At 41.8% G+C, this 17813-nt stretch overlaps 1 protein-coding gene across 2 annotated transcripts in view; it reads right to left on the reverse strand.

Moving 5' to 3' along the window:
- Positions 1-17813, reverse strand: part of CSNK2A1 (casein kinase 2 alpha 1) — a 32840-nt gene that overhangs the window by 12488 nt on the left and 2539 nt on the right. For both annotated transcript variants that reach the window (XM_048820821.2, XM_048820822.2), the window contains one exon: positions 888-1099. In XM_048820821.2, the coding sequence (XP_048676778.1) occupies positions 888-988 (101 nt within the window). In that variant the 5' untranslated portion in view covers positions 989-1099. The remainder of the gene's footprint in view (positions 1-887; positions 1100-17813) is intronic.

Consider the following 17813-nt stretch of genomic DNA (forward strand, 5'->3'; position numbering starts at 1 on the left):
TACCCAATCTTTTCCTTGAGTGAAGGGCTGGGAAAAATGGTGTGTTTCAATTGAGACCACCCCAATACATTTGTTCAGTCCTTCCAGCATAGACTTGATGTGTATGACTTCCATGCACATCACAAAATCAAATGTAGACTGTTAACATCAATTAAAATTACTAAGGGAGACAGTGCTATAAAACCTGTTTAAAATGGACTGAGTCTGGGACACTGCTTATGCTCAGAAGACAACGTATATTTCAGAGTCAGGCACAGGAAGGGCCTACACAGCCGAGACACTGCTATATCAGAGCAGAAATGCTGCAATATCAGCTAGCACCAATGCGGTCTTAATCTTGGGAGGTTTCAGTTCTAAGCTCAATTTAAACACTCCATTCCTTTGAATGAAAGGTACAAAACTTCTCCAGAGCCTTGAAGAGAGCTCAGCAATGAGACTGTTACAAAGTGATAGATACAGAGACACTTAAAAAAAAGTCTATTACGTAAGTCCCTTCAATTGTCACCCAGTTTACAGAGGTACCTTGACGCCTTTTCAAATTATTCACCCAAGCCTAAGATCTTAGTTTCTCCATCACCACTGAAAAGCAACTAGACTAAAGGAAGGAGGGGGCTGCTCAAAGTTTTCTTATACTGCAGTAGTTTTAAAATAATGACACAAGAAAATCTTTTAGACACCGTGAAGGGGCACTGTGCTATTTCTACAATTGATGGTAACAAAGTTTACAACCCTAACGTACACCATTCACACTAGAATACTGGCAAAACGCAAGAAAAACCTTAAGCATTATAGAAGCTCGAACTGATAGCTTCCCACACATCACTCAGCCAGATACAACAAGGATCAACCCCCACTCAGCACAGTCAATACGAAGTGCAGACACTTACCCCCATTCAACAACATGTGACTCATAGTCCCAGTACTCTCGGGGTCTGTGTGTATTTACATCAGTGTAAACTCTGGCCCTGCTTGGCACGGGTCCTGACATGTCGGACAGCTTGCTGGGTGGAGTTATATTAGGCGTTTAGAGTTCTGATAGCCTCCGATCTCGAAGCCGGACACAGGGTGAAAGCCTTGGATGGGCCTTTGGTTTTTCCAACTACAGAAACAAAATGAACAAAGGTTAAAATCTCAAGGTAATATTAAAATGTTTAAGTTAATCATTAAAAGCTGTCCAGCAGAACTGGAAACTGGCCATGTGCCTGAGACCATTCCTCAGGGCTTGAAAAATGGTATTTGCTTGCTCATCCTGAGTAAGTGGGAAGGAGCACTACCCCATGAATTTTGGCAGATTCAAAATTTCACTTTAAAAAAAAAAGTTCTCTAACTTTCATAGTTGCAAATTGGAATCAATGCAGTGTGGTCTGAATCTGCAGACAGACTCCTAGTTCAACCGTATTCTGAAAGCAACACAACATCCAACTTCTTAACCCTCCAGTACAGAAACAATGCCCAAGTCACCGCATGTTGAAGGGCCCAATCTACTATATCCACATTACAAGATGACATATGATGCTGCATAATACAGGGGGATGATGGGTAGATTGACACGTTTTCTGGAGTAGACTTTTTATAAAAATATCAATATTTTGTATTTAAATATTTCAATCTTTACTTATAATCGTGTGTCTAAGAACTATAAATGCATCAGGGCAAAAGTAGCCTATGATTTCACTACTTTGTAGTGCATCAAATATGCCTGAAAGAAGAGGCATAAAAATTTATTTTCATTCTCCCTTGTCCCTATTGCTTGCTTTTTATTAAACTTAAGCCCAAGAGTTTCAAACCAATTCCAGAAAAGTAGTTTTCCATCTACAGCCAACATACCAGGGAAAACTGTAAAAAAGTAAAGTTTAGAAATGAAAGGCCTTTGCAGTGTCTAGAAACGCTTTCTTGCTTTGGCCTCTGCCAATGGCCCAAGACATTGATATTCAGAACAGAGATCCACAAAGAGGTCTTCTGTGGATGGGGCATTTCAAAGTGGTGAGAGACTTTCCCAGCATATATTTAGTAAATAGTGTCTCGTCTTATCGCAGCTATTGAGAGTACAACCACTCAACCAAGAGCAGACAAACCTTGCCCAAAGGGATCCCTACCCTAATTTAAAATAGTTTGCTACTGATTTTTCCACATCCAACAAATCCTAAGTCTGCAAAAAGCAAAGAAAAAAGGCACAGAACATCAAGACGTGTGCACATTTCACTGATCATTCAACAAACTTTTATACTATCTAGAGTGAGAACTCAGGGCAGAGATTGTCGCTTTTTTTTACCTCTAAAGCATCTAGAACACTGTGGATGCTATGTTAATGAACAAAAATATTGATGCTTAGTGTCCCAGCCAACAATCCTGCAGTAAAACAAATCCTTCTCTACTGCTCCCCAGTGCCTGTCATCTGTAATTTACCCCATCTCATCCACAGAGAACAGACATAAATCCAAGCATTTTATCTAGGCTAACATGCAGAAGCTGTGCTTTTATGACCACATATATTCATTTGGTGGAATGAAAGGAATCACTGGCCCTGAGTCACTGCTGTGGCTTCTCCATGCCACTTAAGAAATTAGCTAGTACCTAGATAAACAACTTCTCTCCCATTATGTATTTAGATAAAGGTTAGTCACCTCCGTAAGACCTCATAACTTGCGTAAAAAACCCTTGAAACTTGCTTCAGAGCAAGGATCCTTCTTCCATAACTAAGCAGGAAAGTTCATACTGACCACAAATCTCTTTGAAAAGGCTTGTGTCAAACAGAAATAACCAGACTTTTTAATATAGCTTACTTACTCTCTCAAGAAATAAAAGTCTAAGCTTAGTAGATTCAAAACAGGTCTAGGATCTCAAATGCAACCTAACAGCAACAAAGTTACTGAAGTCAACCGAACACTCCTTTGAACATTTTTGTGGTGTAAAACTTTTCCAACTTCCTCTTGTTCTGAGAAATAGCAGAGAAGGGTCTATGTTCATATTCTTCTCCCAACACTGACACCCTCTACACACAGAAGCCAGCTTTGACACATTAACTTAAGATCAAACAAGACAGTAACAACAGCCAGTCTCTTGGTCCTCATACTTTTAAGGGCTCGGCATGTACCTTAGGGCTTGCCTACACACAAAAGTTGTACTGCTTTAACTTTACTGGTATAGTTAAAGCAGGACATCCCCAGTGTGCATGTTGTTATACCAGTATAAAGGTGCTTATACCTGTAGAGCTATTCCCATATGGGAACAGGAATAAGCTATACCTGTATAGAACACTTTTATACTGACGTAACTGTGTCCATACTAAGTGTTGCATCGGTAAAAAAGCCGCACCTAGTTGACAGGTTTCAAAGTAGTATTCCAGTACAAGAACTGTGTAGGCATGGCCTAAGTAAGACTGATCATTGTGAGACATCCAGAGTTTCAAGCATTGGTTTGAAACTATTCTCAATAGCTTGTGACTCCTCACCAGGGCCTGCTGCATTAACCAGGGGAAATTCTACAGTCAGAGGAAAATAATTTTGATCATTTGACCATAAAAAGTTAAGACTTCAAATCTGATTGTCCTACACGAAGCTGTGGTTCTCAAAGCTGTGGTCTCACATTCAAATGAAAATGAAGTGCCATGGCCAACGACACTGCTCTGCATCTTGCTTATTAGGAGTATTGTAAACAGTTTATCATTTTCTTGTTTTTAGTGTGACTCTCACTGAGTGTTCAGTTAAGCTTTGCCTTTGCTTTAATGTAAATTAAATGCCACTGTCATAACCAGTCAGAACAGACTAACTTCAATTCCAAGGAAAAATTTTAATATTTAAATATTATGGGTTTCAGAGTAACAGCCGTGTTAGTCTGTATTCGCAAAAAGAAAAGGAATACTTGTGGCACCTTAGAGACTAACCAATTTATTTGAGCATGAGCTTTCATGAGCTACAGCTCACTTCATCGGATGCATACCGTGGAAACTGCAGCAGTCTGAAATCTAGACCTGAACACATAACATAACTAGTCTACTCCTCCACAAGGGCAGCCTATTATTGTTAAATGCTCATACAATGGTCTCAGCCCGGAGCACTTAAAATATCACCTAAAACTGGGCTGGGGATCACGGTTGACTACTCTGATCCTCAGGCAAAATGGAATTGTCCATTGTAAGGGTAAAGCTCATTTGTGCAGAAGACAGCTCTCTCAGGAGCTGGTCCAATATAGTGGAATAAACTTCAGCACCACCTAACCCACCACAAACCTCACCACCTTTTGCTCCAAATGCAAGGCATACTTTAAACTTGCCTTTGGTAATACAAACACAGCAAAGTGTACATATAATCCATTAAAAAATCCTATACAATATCTCCTTGGTAGGAGGAAGGGAGAAAGTCATGCAGGAGAGATACTAGTCACACTGCTGAATGCACTTTTGGAAAGCGCATAGCTCCTATGGTATTGAGCATAGTATACAAACCTAAAGAGACTAGAGTCATGACGACTTCTAGAACAGATACCAGTGCTCATGATCTCATTATTAGTATCCATAAATTGAGAATAGCTATCTCACAAGGTTGTTGTGAAGCTCATTTAGAGACCATAAAGCACCTATAGCACCTCAGATGGAAGGCTCTATAGAAGTGACTAGTATTTATATTGCACCACTGGTGTGCATAATAGGACACTCACCCTTGAGAGCCATAATAAGTGAATCCTGGGGTTTGCAATCTTACATTTCTTCCCTCCTAAAGAGGGAGATATTTCCTGTATCCTTGCATATCCTCACCCCTTCAACTTAAGGGGCAGCACACTTGTTTAAATGAGAGGTTCTCAAACTGGGGGTTGTGACCCCTCAGGGGGCTGGGCGGTTATTACATAGGAGTCATGAGCTGTCAGCCTCCACCCCGAAACTCTCTCACACAGCAGGCCTCTGAGTGCAAGTAGTCACCAATACAAAAGTTTGAGAACCACCAGTTTAAATGGCTCCAAATAACGATCTTTGCTAGCTTTAGAAAAGAGTTTTGGAAAAGACGACAGCTGTATTTCAGAATGGTCCACAAAAATCCCCCCCAAACAAACAAACCCTTACAAGTGTTCTATTTAGATTGTACAGTCAAGTGTAGGGGTTGTGTCTTCCTTTGTGTGGAAGGCACCTAGATCACAGTGGGCACAATCTAAATAATTCAACCATGTATGTGCTGCACTTTACACCTTGCCGCCTTACAAAAAAACACAGGCCTCTATTAATATTTTGTAGTCTAAGTAATAGCTCCACTGGTCAATTAGCGACCTATAAAAAAAAGGGAACAAAGAATACCTGAGAAATTACAGGTCTGTCAGCCTAAGTTTGATACTTGGAAAGACACTGGAACAAATTATTAAACAATCAATTTGTAAACACCTAGAGGATAACAGGGTGGTAAGGAATAGCCATAATGGATTTGTCAAGAACAAATCATGCCAAACCAACCTAATTTCCTTCTTTGACCGGGCTGGGAACAGAGCCCTAAGCACAGGGCCAGGAGCTGGGGATGGGACCGGGACCAGGGCCAGGAGCTGAGCGGTGCTCCCTCCCTGCCCACCGCGGATCCCAGCCGCACATCCCCTGAATGTTCCTCAGTGCCCCCCTAGGGGGCACAGCCCATAGATTGGGGACCTCTGGCCTAGTGGATGGGAAGGAGCAGATGATGTGATATCTTGATTTTAGTAAGGCTTTTGACACAGTCCCACATGAGTGTCTCAAACCACCTAGAAAATGTGATCTACATGAAGTAACTATAAGTTGGGTGCAAAACTGGTTGAAAGACCATATTCAAAAAGTAGTTAATGGTTTGCTGTCAAACTGGGAGGGTGTATCTAATGGAGGCCCACAAGGGTCAGTACTAGTAAATATTTTTATGAATGACTCAGATAATGGAATGGACATATGCTTATAAAATAGGTGGATGACACCAAAAGGGGAAGAGCTGCTATCATTTTGCAGGAAAAGATTAAAATTCAAGACAACCGCGACAAATTGGAGAACTTGTCTGAAATCAACAAGGTGAAATTCAACAGAGAAGTGCAAAGTACTACACTTCGAAAGGAAGACTCAAATACATAAATGGAATAATTGGCTAGGTGGCAGCACTGCTGAAGAGGATCGGGGGCGATGGTAGTGGATCACAAATTGAATATGAGTCAATAGTAGGATGCAGCTGTGAAAAAGGCTAATATTCTGGATTGTATTAATAGGAATGTCATATGTTAGATACCGAAGGTAACCGTCCCACTCTACTCAGCAATGGAAAGGTCTCAGCTGGAGAAATGTCCAGTTCTGGCTGCCAAACTTTAGGAAAAAAGTTGATAAATTGGAAAGAGTCCAGAGAAGTGCAACAAAAATGATGAAAGGTTTAGAAAACCTGACCTATAAAGAAAGGGTAAAAAACTGGACATGTTTAGTCTTGAGAAAAGAAGACTGAGGGGAGCTCTGATGAGAGTCTTCAAACATGTGAAGGGCTGTTATAAAGAAGATGGTGATCACCTGTACTCCGTGACCACTGAAGGTAGGACAGGCAGTAATCAGCTCAATCTGCAATAAGGGAGATTTAGGTTAGATATTAGGAAAAACTTTTAAACTGTAAGGATAGTTATGCACTAGAACAGGTTACAAAGGAAGTTGTGGAAGCCCTATCATCATTGAAGGTTTTTAAGAACAGGTTAGACAAACTCCTGTCAGGGATGGCCTAGGTATACTTGGTTCTGCCTAAGCTCAGGAAGTTGAACTACATAACCTCTTGAGAGCCATTCCAGCTCTACATTTCTATGGCTTTACCAACAAGCCTTGCACAGCACCCTGAAGCAGGCTAAATTTAGGATGTGCCACACAACCAGAGGGACAAGTCCCGGAGGTATAAACCCTCCACTAAGCACGTTTCATCCCCTGCCCTTAATAGATGACAAGCCAACGGCAGGAAGCAATTTACTGGCTCATAATCCCTATGTAAGGACAAAGGGAGAGGTAATTTCTCAGGTGACCATAATCTGAGACTCTTTTGGACTTTGTAGAATGTAACCAACATCTTGAGTATAACAAGCAAGTAGAATCTGTTCTCTGCACTGGTTAGGTCCTCGTAGTGGCTCATATCTATGGCCCTACCAAATTCATGGACATGAAAAACAGGTCACGGACTGTGAAATCTGGTCTCCCGCCTCATGAAATCTGGTCTTTTGTGTGCTTTGACCCCATACTATACATATTTAATGGGGAAGACCAGCATTTCTCAGGCCAGGGGTCCTGACCCAAAAGGGAGTTGCAGCGGGGGTTGCAAGGTCACTTTAGGGGGGTTGCGGTATTGCCACCCTTACTTCTGTGCTGCCTTCAGAGCTGGACGGCTGGAGTGCGATGGCTGTTGGCCGGGCACCCAGCTCTGAAGGCAGCGCCCCGCCAGCAGCAGCAGCACAGAAGTAAGGGTGGCAACGCCATGCCATGCCACCCTCACTTCCGCGTTGCTGCCTTCAGAGCTGGGTGGCCGGAGAGTGGCGGGTGCTGACTAAAGGCCCAGCTCTGCAGGAAGCAAGGCAAAGGGAAGGGTGGCAATACTACACCAGGCCATCCTCACTTCAGAGCTGGGATCCCAGCCAGCAGCCGCCGCGCTCCAGCTTCCCAGCTCTGAAGGCAGTGCCGCCGCCAGCAGCAGTGCAGAAGTAAGGGTAGCAATATTGCAAACCCCCCCCCACACACAATATCCTTGCGACCCCCACACAAGTCCTTTTTGGGTCAGGACCCCGACAATTACAACACTGTGAAATTTCATATTTAAATAGCTGAAATCATGAAATTTATGATTTTTACAATCCTATGACTGTGAAATTGACCAAAATGGACCCTGAATTTGGTAAGGCCCTACTCATATCATGGGCTGCAGCATTTTGCAGTAACTGACACATGCAGGTGCTTTTTAAGTGTAACTTCAAGTAGAAGTCATTGTGATAATGCAGCCTGAAGGTTACAAAGGTGTGCATCCTCATGACAGTCTGAATCAGAGATATGATTGAAGCCTCCAATAAAATGTAGACTAAAGACTCATTTACTGGTGCATTTCAGAGCAGCTCAGAGGAGTGGGCCGGGAGCACCAACTGAAAATCTCTAGCAGGAGAGAGTATTATGCCTTTGCAACACACTAATATTACTGTAGAAAACCATGTAGCAATCATCTAAGGCCTAAGGCCATGAGTGTGGTTCTGCATGACTTACACAACTAGAAATTAGGAGTGCAGATAGATGGAAAAGCCCCTGAAGTGTAATTATACACTGCAAGAATCCACAAGTTTACTAAAATGCACTTAGTATACTGCAATCCATTAGGATCGTACATTTCAAGTGAAAACTTTCATTTTTATTCATTTCCTGACTCTGCTCCCTTCCAGCAGAGTGACAGTGACTTTCAATTTAAGCAACTAAAGAGCTAAAGTTAGAAACCTAGCTGGTTGGATGCACAGAGACCATGCAAGACTAATTTGCAATGTTTCAGCTGGTTAATTTTCTAATTTGAGATTATTTATATTATCCAAGTGCCTACTGTGAACCCCACTGTGCTCGGCATTGTACAAACAGAACAAAAAGACAGTCTCTCCCAAAGAATTTACAATCCAAGTATAAGACAAGACAGATGGAGACAGACAGATTTGGGGTGGGGTGGGGGAAGAGACAAGGAAACAATGAGAAAATATTGGTCAGCATGATATGCAGTGGTCTCAACACACCAGCTATCTAGCCATTGTCAAGTTTTGTAGACATAACAGCAAAGGAGAGTTTTCTAGTAATACTCTGTAGAACTAGCTGATTCTAGACTAGTCTAAACTGACTTGGCTGTTTTAGTTTGAACACTTACAAGGATTTAAATATCAATAAGAATTCTAGCATGCTCCATCTGGTCTAGCTTCTTCTAGAAGACCAATTTCATCATTTTGTTGAAAAAAAGTGAGTCATAGTAGTCAACAACAGGGCAAATTTCACAGTAGATGGCTTCCTAAGTAATGTAGTTATAGGCTGACACAGGATGTACAGTATGAAAACTCCTCCAAAAAGGCACCTCAGAAAACCACCATCCACTGGAGCTTCCCCAACAATTCCACAAAAACTTCAGGGACTAGAAGGATAAATAGGTATTTACCTCCACAGTTCTATATGAGGAAGAACGAGAGAAATGACAGTAGTGGTAATTTTTGGTTTTAAAGTAAATGTAACATTACTTGCATATCTTCCTCCATTTCCTTTAAAACCAAAAGTGATCAGCACTGTCAATTCTCTCATCCCTTCCAATAAGAAATGTGTTGGAGGGAGGAGGGGGTGTTTAATGCAAGAGGGCAAAATAAGATTTAAATTCCTGGCCAAAACGTACTGATACCAACACAGCTAGACAGTAACATGCAAAATACAGTTCAGCCCATAGCTGAGAGGAAGAAAAGCTGCACTATGGACAACTCAAACAGCTGAGCTGTACCTAGGTCAAATGAGTGTAATGAACTGATTACAAAACCACAGTTACACTTGTAGGGTGGACAGAGTCTATATGTAGCATGTGACTTGTTTATTTCTGCATGAACACTATCATCTCCACTCCCTGCTTCCATCATTTATGCTTTCAAATCTGGGTGGATACTTCCCTTCAAACCAAACAGCAATGAAGCCAACAAAACGTTCAGTATGTCAAACAACAAAAAAGATGGGAAAAAGCACAAGACAGAACAGAGGCCCCTGTCCACACTATTTCTGACCTGTGATTTTGTAACAGATTAAAAGGCATTGTCAAAGTGTTTACAAGCAATAAAGTAAAGTTTGTTTCCACACAGCAACTTTCTAGCCTTCACAATATTGTTTGTGCATCTGCACATACCAAACAGCCTGACAATACCTGTTCATTGAGGGAAAATTTCGAGAGCTATCCTAGTGAATCTCCAGAGGCTAGAGTACATGGAGGAAATGCACTGTGGCATCAAGAAGAGTGCATTGTTCCATGTCCAGCATGTCTTGTATTGCACACAGAGCTAGGAGAAAGAAGGAATCACCAAACTAGTCACATAAATGTGTTGGGTGGAAGGGGTGGGGAGAGACTGGGCTGTGTCCACATTGCAAAATACAGTTTTGTGCTGAGCTGGTTACAGGAAGGCAATCATGTGCCAGAGCCAACCATGCCAGTTAACTGATTCAATACAAGCTGTAGCATGAACAGAGCCTAAAAGCAACAATGGTCACTGCTCCTGGTTGCAACAGGTATTTGATTGCCCTAATCTTCAGCAGAAGCACATGTAATACTGAAAACAGTGCACTTCTTATCAGAAAGGCAGACACATGGAGACAAGTGCCAGCAGCTGGATTACTCTAACCTACAGTTCACATTACTATCCTCACCAGATACTAAAACAAAACTGTTATCCTGCCCACAGAAACAAAAAGCATCCTGGGGCACTAAGCACTACAAAGCAAGGAAGCCAAGTACCATAGTGATGCAGTACAGCTCTGAAGAAATCTCAGCATCTTCTCTTAAGTGGTGGATGTAACCAATAATTTCTAAAGACTTGGAGAGGGCTCACTTCTACCACAAACATGGTTTAAGTGAGAATCACAGTTTTGGGTTTCTAGTCAATGCTATACTGGAGATCAGACAAAATGGGGCTAAAAGAGGGGTGAAGGAGGAAAAAAGTCTGGCTTTAGAAAGATTAAAGATTGTTCAACACTAAGGATTTGTCTACATGGGGAAACTGACCAGCATAGCTATAGCAGGATAATTCAGAAAAATTCTGGAACAGCTGTAACCACTAGAATGATGAGAAAGCTGAGACTGAGAAGCTTAAAATTCTATTTAAAAAAAACATTTTGATTAGTTTAAGCCACAGTTAAATTAGCCATATTTTTTTTTAAAAAAGAGAAAGATCCCGACAGCTTTTAAAAACTGCTCTCATTAATTTAAATAGTAAGCCCCTCATATCACAGAACTTGTGTTTTCTAAGGGGTGGTATACATTTACAGCACAAAAAAGTAATATTAATTAATAAAATGTGTGTCAATTTACTGCTCAGTGGAAGTATCCCATGCAAAAGGTCAGCAAAATGTAGCTGCCTATGAGATAGATACCAGCACCCTTCACAGTTCTGGACACAGGTATTTCTGAAATCTGTTTTGAAAAGGCACTTTGTGTAGTTTATTGAGAGCGTAGCTAAGTTATGGGAATGCATTTGCCCTTTCAATGGAAGTTCTTCTGGCACCAAGCTCTCCTTGCAGAAAATTCTGAGTGTGGGATTCTTCAGGGCACTACACCCAAAACAAGTGTCACACTGAGTCTAAGTGCTTACGTTGATACTAATGGAACTGGAAGCCAAGAACTTCCCAGAAGACTGGTGTCCTGAGGAATGTTGCAACAGCTATCTAACTCCTGACCTTTCTGAGTAAGTGTATAAATAAGACATCCCTGGATACAAACATTACTAAATAGTAACAATCCATAGAGTGGGTAGGAGAAGCACTGCTTCACTACTTCCACCAGCAGCAGAATATTACCAGAAAGCTATGAGTTTATCTAGACAGAGCACCTCTGAACTCTTTTCAATAGTATGTAATGTGACCATTACAGAAGATGACCCAGTTATAAGAGTCAGACTAAGCTGGAAGAAAATGTCTCCAGAGGAACAAGATGAGAAATGACAAGATTACCCAATTTTTTCAAAATTATTTCTTGTGGCTGCCTGTTGCCCCCAGAGATCCAGGGACATCTTCCCCTCTCTTCATCAGCCCTAGAAAGAGCATATACCAAACAGGTTTCTCCAAGAACTAGAGCAAAGGCTGATTGCTCAGATGGGTCCAAAGGCTTTCCACTCACTCCTACTTTCCTCACATAAGCTTGTTAACAGCTGCAATTGTAGCAGTGTTCATGTGGCTAGGAAAGAAAACAGCCGGCTCATTCTGAAATATCACTTTTTACCAGGTATCTGAGAGGTGCAAAATTATGATGAATCACCCTTCTCCCCCAAAGTGGCCTAAAGAACAAGAATAAAAAAAGAATTCTTTCCAAACCTGCATCTATTGGTCTACTGCACCACTGGGGGGAAAATACCACCTTTCAGAATTAAGGCTTGGGTCCACCTCTGACATAACCAATGTTTAAAGACGTCCAATGTAGTTACTGGAAACATTCTAAAAGCAGATCTAGTTGACTTACATACATACGGCCTGTCATCATTCCCTTTCCTCTAACCTCTGCCTCCTTGTCTGACTAACTGTGGGCTCCCTGGAGTAGGGACTGTCCTTGTGTCTAGAAATGACTTAGCACAAAGTGCATGTTACTCTAAATAAAATATCTAGACACACTGTAGATGACTACAGTGAAGCCTATCTGGTCAAACAGAAGGTAGTCTTTCTTCACTCAGTACTCAAAAATCCCATTCTTAACCCTAACACAGAAGAATTAGTGACTGCTGTGGTATACAGTAAAAACAAATTCAATTTGGCAACAGGGACTTGGTTTGCATACCTACAGGGATACAGGAACTCCAGCAATCTGAATTTTTCATAATCCAACTAGAAATAGAAATTGGTTTGGATTTACGAGGACTGGTGTTTTGTATCTTTTTTCCCAGGAATCCATTTGCCCGTTAAAGGGACAACGTCAACTTAAAAATAAAATAAAATTTTAAAATCCAAACAAAGCATTCTATTGAAATTCAGAGATTAAAAAGTCCAACACCAACAGACAATTTTTAAATTTAATCCAGCGGTGGCCAAACCGTGGCTCATGAGCTGCATGCAGCTCTTTTACAGTTCAAGTGTGGCTCGTGGAGCCCCACCATGCCTCCCTCCCATTCTCCACCTACCAGACTTGTGGGGGGAGCTCTGTACCTGTGCCTGGTAGCGGGGTGGTGGGGTAGGAGCTTCAGCCCCATAGGACGTGCCTGCTGGAGATCGGGGCTTCAGCAGGAGCAGGGCTGAAGCCCCGAGCCCTGGCAGGCATGCCCCGGCTCTCGAACTTCTGAAGGTTGTCATATGCAGCTCAGAGAGTTAGTAAGTTTGGCTACCCTGGTCTTGTTCTCCCATCATTGTTGCCTCCTGAGCTACATTTTGAGCCAGCTATCCTTCCCGTTTCCTTTTAAATGGGTGGTGATGCTCAGCTGTGGAGAAATAAGGAGTCAGATTTTATAAAGCCTGAGACCCTCTCTGTCAACTCAGGCAACAAGGGAAGAGTTTGCAACTTAAACTTAAAAGAAAATTTGATCAACCCTTTATAACTGGAAATGGCAGGAAAGTTTAGTTCAGAAATTGGCAGTAAGTCTCCCAGAGTAATTCCTGCATTAGCACACACTCTAAACTGACACTGAAGGCACTAAAGATGCCATAAACTCCCTAACAGCTTAGTTGGCTCTTCTGCTGAGGGGCCAAAGCTGTATTTGGCCATAAGAGAGGCATCCCATTAGAATGGAGCAGCACAGTTTAGTGGACAAGGCACACAACTGAGAACAAGGAACACCTGCACTGTAATCCCACACTTGATGCTAGCTTCCTCAGTAGTCTCAGGCAAAACAAGTTTTCTGCTTTTGTTCAGCCATCTGTAAAATGGCAAAAGTACCACACCTGTCTGATAGGGGTGCTCACTGAAGCAATGAATCTGCTGATGTTTGCAGACAACTTTATAAGGGCTAAATTTCAAAGGAATACACAAAAATCCCTCCAATGGTCCCCAATTTATCTGAGCAACTATCGCATGCAAAACTTGTGTAAGTGTTGTAACCTGGCCCCAACAGCAGTGAACTAGTCCTGCAACAGGAGGCTGCTAGTAACCAGGAGGTTTCCTTCCACTCTCTCCCACTCCACTCCCAACAAATGCTTTATGTAGTCTGTTGACTTTGGGAGGCTCCCCCCCAGGAAAGTCTCTCTGATCCTCCCTTAAATATTAAGGCTAGTTCTGTGCATTGTAGTGTGATCACAGCAGTCAGTTACATTAGAGCAGTGATACTCAAACCTCAGTGGTTCAGGAACCAAATTAGCGATCAACATTACCCAGAGGAATCACAGTAGCGTGAATGCATTGTTTCATTTACCATTTTATCTAATTCTCTCAGCAAAATGACTGACCAAGTATTCTACAACTGGTTAACATCATAAAAGCATCTTGATTGGTTAATAATTAAATTGCAGTGTTTTAATATCATGTGCTGCAAAGAGCCATAGGAGACACACATTAAAGAGCCACTTGTGGCTCCTGAGCCTCCGTCTGAGTATCACTGCATTAGAGGAAGGAAAACTGTCTGGATTTGTTTCCTAGACCCAAAAACTCTAAGACTTGTTCTAGATTAAGTCTACTGAATTATCTCAGGTCACCAAATTCTATTGAGGCATCTATATCACAACTAAAAGTCCAACCCCAAGTATTCTCATTAAAGCACAGGCTCTTTCATCCCCACTTCTGAACTGGGCCGAAGGAGCTTTCATCCTATCGTTCCAAGATATCCTCAAAGCATGGCAGGTGTTAGTGCTACATGTTACCTAAGAGACTGGCAGAAGAGAAACTCAATCCAATTTTAAAAGCTTTATTAACGTACCAGAGTAAACAAGTGTTGCCAAACGAATACATCTAGTATAAGACAGTGGTACACGTTAGTGTCCTTTTCCCCACACATGCCACATTGTACCAGTTGGTGCTGTGCCACTAGAATACCATAGTATACAGGATAATTGAAGGGTGCAAGTCATGCACCAAAGGCTGAAAGTCATGGAATGCATTTAAAAAAAGCATTTACCTCTGCAAATTTGTAATAGACACCACCCAAAGCAACAGCGCTTGCAAGAATCCCAGTGCAAAGCCAATCTCTCTCTCTCTCACACCACTCTGCCAAATATAAATCTTGTTCTGCTGGGGCTTTGGCCAACCATCGCCAAACTATAACCCTTTATCAAGCTTGCAGCTGCTGGACTTCTCCACTTGGCAACAGTAAATAACTGTTCCTTCAAGTCAGAAAGGGAGATTTTAGCACCACTATATATGTGCAGATGTGGCTGCCCCATCTCAAAACAGATATTGGAATTGGAAAAAGATTCAGAAAAGGGCAACAAAAATGATCAGGGGTATGGAACTGCTTCCGCATCAGGGAAGATTAATAACACTGGGACTTTTCAGTTTGGAAAAGAGACTACTTGGGAGACATATGATAGAGGTCTATAAAATCATGACTGGCGTGGAGAAAGTAAATAAATAAGTGTTATTTACTCCTTCTCATAACAAGAACTAGGGGTCACCCAATGAAATTAACAGGCAGCAGATTTAAAACAAACAAAAGGAAGTATTTCTTCGCACAATGCAGTCAACCTATGGAACTCTTTGCCAGAGGATGTTGTGAAGGCCAAGACTATAACAGGGTTGAAAAAAGAACTAGGTAAATTCATGGACAATAGGTCCATCAACGGCTATTAGCCAGGATGGGCAGGGATGGTGTCCCTAGCCTCTGTTTGCCAGAGGCTGGGAACGGGTGATAGGGAAGGGATCACTTGATGATTACCTGTTCCGTTCATTGCCTCTGGGGCACCTGGCATTGGCCACGGTTGGAAGACAGGATACTGGGCTAGATGGACCTTTGGTCTGACTCAGTATGGCCGTTCTATATTCACTTTGCAACTGATCTCAGACTGGATTAACACAGGCCTCCCATCCACTTGAGTTCTGGAAAATCATACCCTACCTAGAAACTGCTGCTTTGAAGGGTGGTCTTTTCTTGTCATTAATTAGTAAGCAGGCTCTAAGAGAGAGCACTGATATGCAATCTCCTACATGGTTTCCCTCATGGATTATTTAAGGAGAGTGCTTTCTCTGGAGTTCAGACAGCAAAGCCACAGCTATTTTAACTCTTTTTTTTTTTTGGTTTGTTTTTAAAGTTTTTAAGCAGCCCATGTATTTGCTGAGTTGGAAAGTACCACCACCACCAAAAGGAAAAAAGATCTCACTATTTGGATGTTTCTCCTCAGGAAATCCTCATGGCTGTCTGGTCCTGTCAAGCAGGTAACATTTGTAAACTTTGTGCAACAGAAAATTTATCATCAGAAATTGACAGAACTGGACTTCAAGACAAGTGACTGCAAGTTATTTTCAATAACATTCAGGCAGCATCAGGAAAGAAACTAAGGCAGGAAAAGTCTGTGCCACTCCCAGATGCTAAAGCAGGAGATGCAATACATAAAAATATTTTCCCCTAAAAAATCTGCACCCATACAAACCTGATACTTGAACTTCAGAGAAGTTTATATATAAATACTACAAGGGGAGAAAAACAGTCATGGTCCGCATAAATCAGAGATTGTTAAATGCCAGCTATTGTGTCACTAATACAGTATAGGGAAAGGTTGCCCTGTATAAAAATTATTGTTAGACAGGGCAGCTCTCAGACAGAGCGGGCAATTGAAATGTATCCATGAAGGAATGCGTCACATGATAATTCTGCATTTCATACCAGCACTTTTGAAGACAACTAAATCCACAAGACTAGCAGTATTCAACAGTCATTACAACTCAGTAGGGATATGAACGCTGAAGTCCATCCTTAGCATACAAAATATTAAAACGAAAATAAAAGTCACACAACTGTCAATTGCTGTTCTAAGGAGAATCTGTCCTCCATCTTGGCAACATTCTTCATACCTAAACTGTAAGTGAATCCAAATGCCTCATGTTCATTCATTCTGAAAACAGTACAAATGTATATGCCTCTGTCAAGACGGACATACCCAAATACCCTAAAAATGTAGACTATAGTGGAGATCACACTGCTGTTAGCAATGACCAACCTCATAAGTCAACTTGTTCTGACACCTAGGTGTCTCACTAAAGTGGAAGTTGAACTCCCCTTTGTCAAGATTCCCATATTCTGCAGCAAACAACCTAAAATCTGAAAGAAACATGGTGGGTGAGGTAGTATGTTTTATTGGACCAACACACGTTAATATAAGCAATCCACTATCACTGGATAAAAAGAATGACACATTTGATAACCCAGAAATAGATCCCCAGGCCTCCCTACAGATAACACGAGACATGGAAACTAATCACACCTCCACTCTGTCACCTACTCTTACTCCTTTCACATCATTTGGTTAACACACTTGTTCTCTCAGAAACTAATCTCAGTGCACCCCTTCTATCACACCCTTCACACTCAAAGTAATTTCTTCTTCTACCCTGAGAAAGTACCTTTACTACAATTTTTTCCTGCACCCCAGCCCCAGGAGCTCATCTTCATTCTCAACTCACAGACCTCCTGACTATGAAGTGGCAACCCTTCCCCTTCACTACTATATCATTCATCTCCATTGCCCCAGCTCCATCCTACACTTTGACCACAACACCTACTGCTGACGTTCTAATCCCTTTTCCACAATCCATGTTCCCCCAGGATCTACTCCTCCCCTCATTTTTATTATATAACCTCCACCTTATGTTTCACCCCAGCCAAAATGTTTTTCCCGGTTTTCTCCAGAAGATACTTCCCTTCCCCTCCACATGAGCAATTACACCACCCTTTCTCGGTCCAGGACCTAGTTTCCTTCAGTTTACAACATCTAATCCTGGCCGTACTAGATCACCTGGTTCTCCACTGATGTCAATTCCCCCCTCTTTTTACTACAGCCATTGCCAGGACACATTCCACCCCCGCAGATTTACCCCCTTGTTTTGGAATTCTCTTTATAACTTCCCTCAAATCATTTTTAGGATTAATACCTTCCCAGTACATTCCACCCACTCCATTATGGGATTATACTTGCAAGAAAGTGATTCCTCTTCAGAGAACACAACCTACTTAGAAAAACACAGCCACGAGAAGTTTATACT

This window comes from Caretta caretta, chromosome 13 (genome assembly GCF_965140235.1).
Source record: "Caretta caretta isolate rCarCar2 chromosome 13, rCarCar1.hap1, whole genome shotgun sequence".
Taxonomy (NCBI): domain Eukaryota; kingdom Metazoa; phylum Chordata; order Testudines; family Cheloniidae; genus Caretta; species Caretta caretta.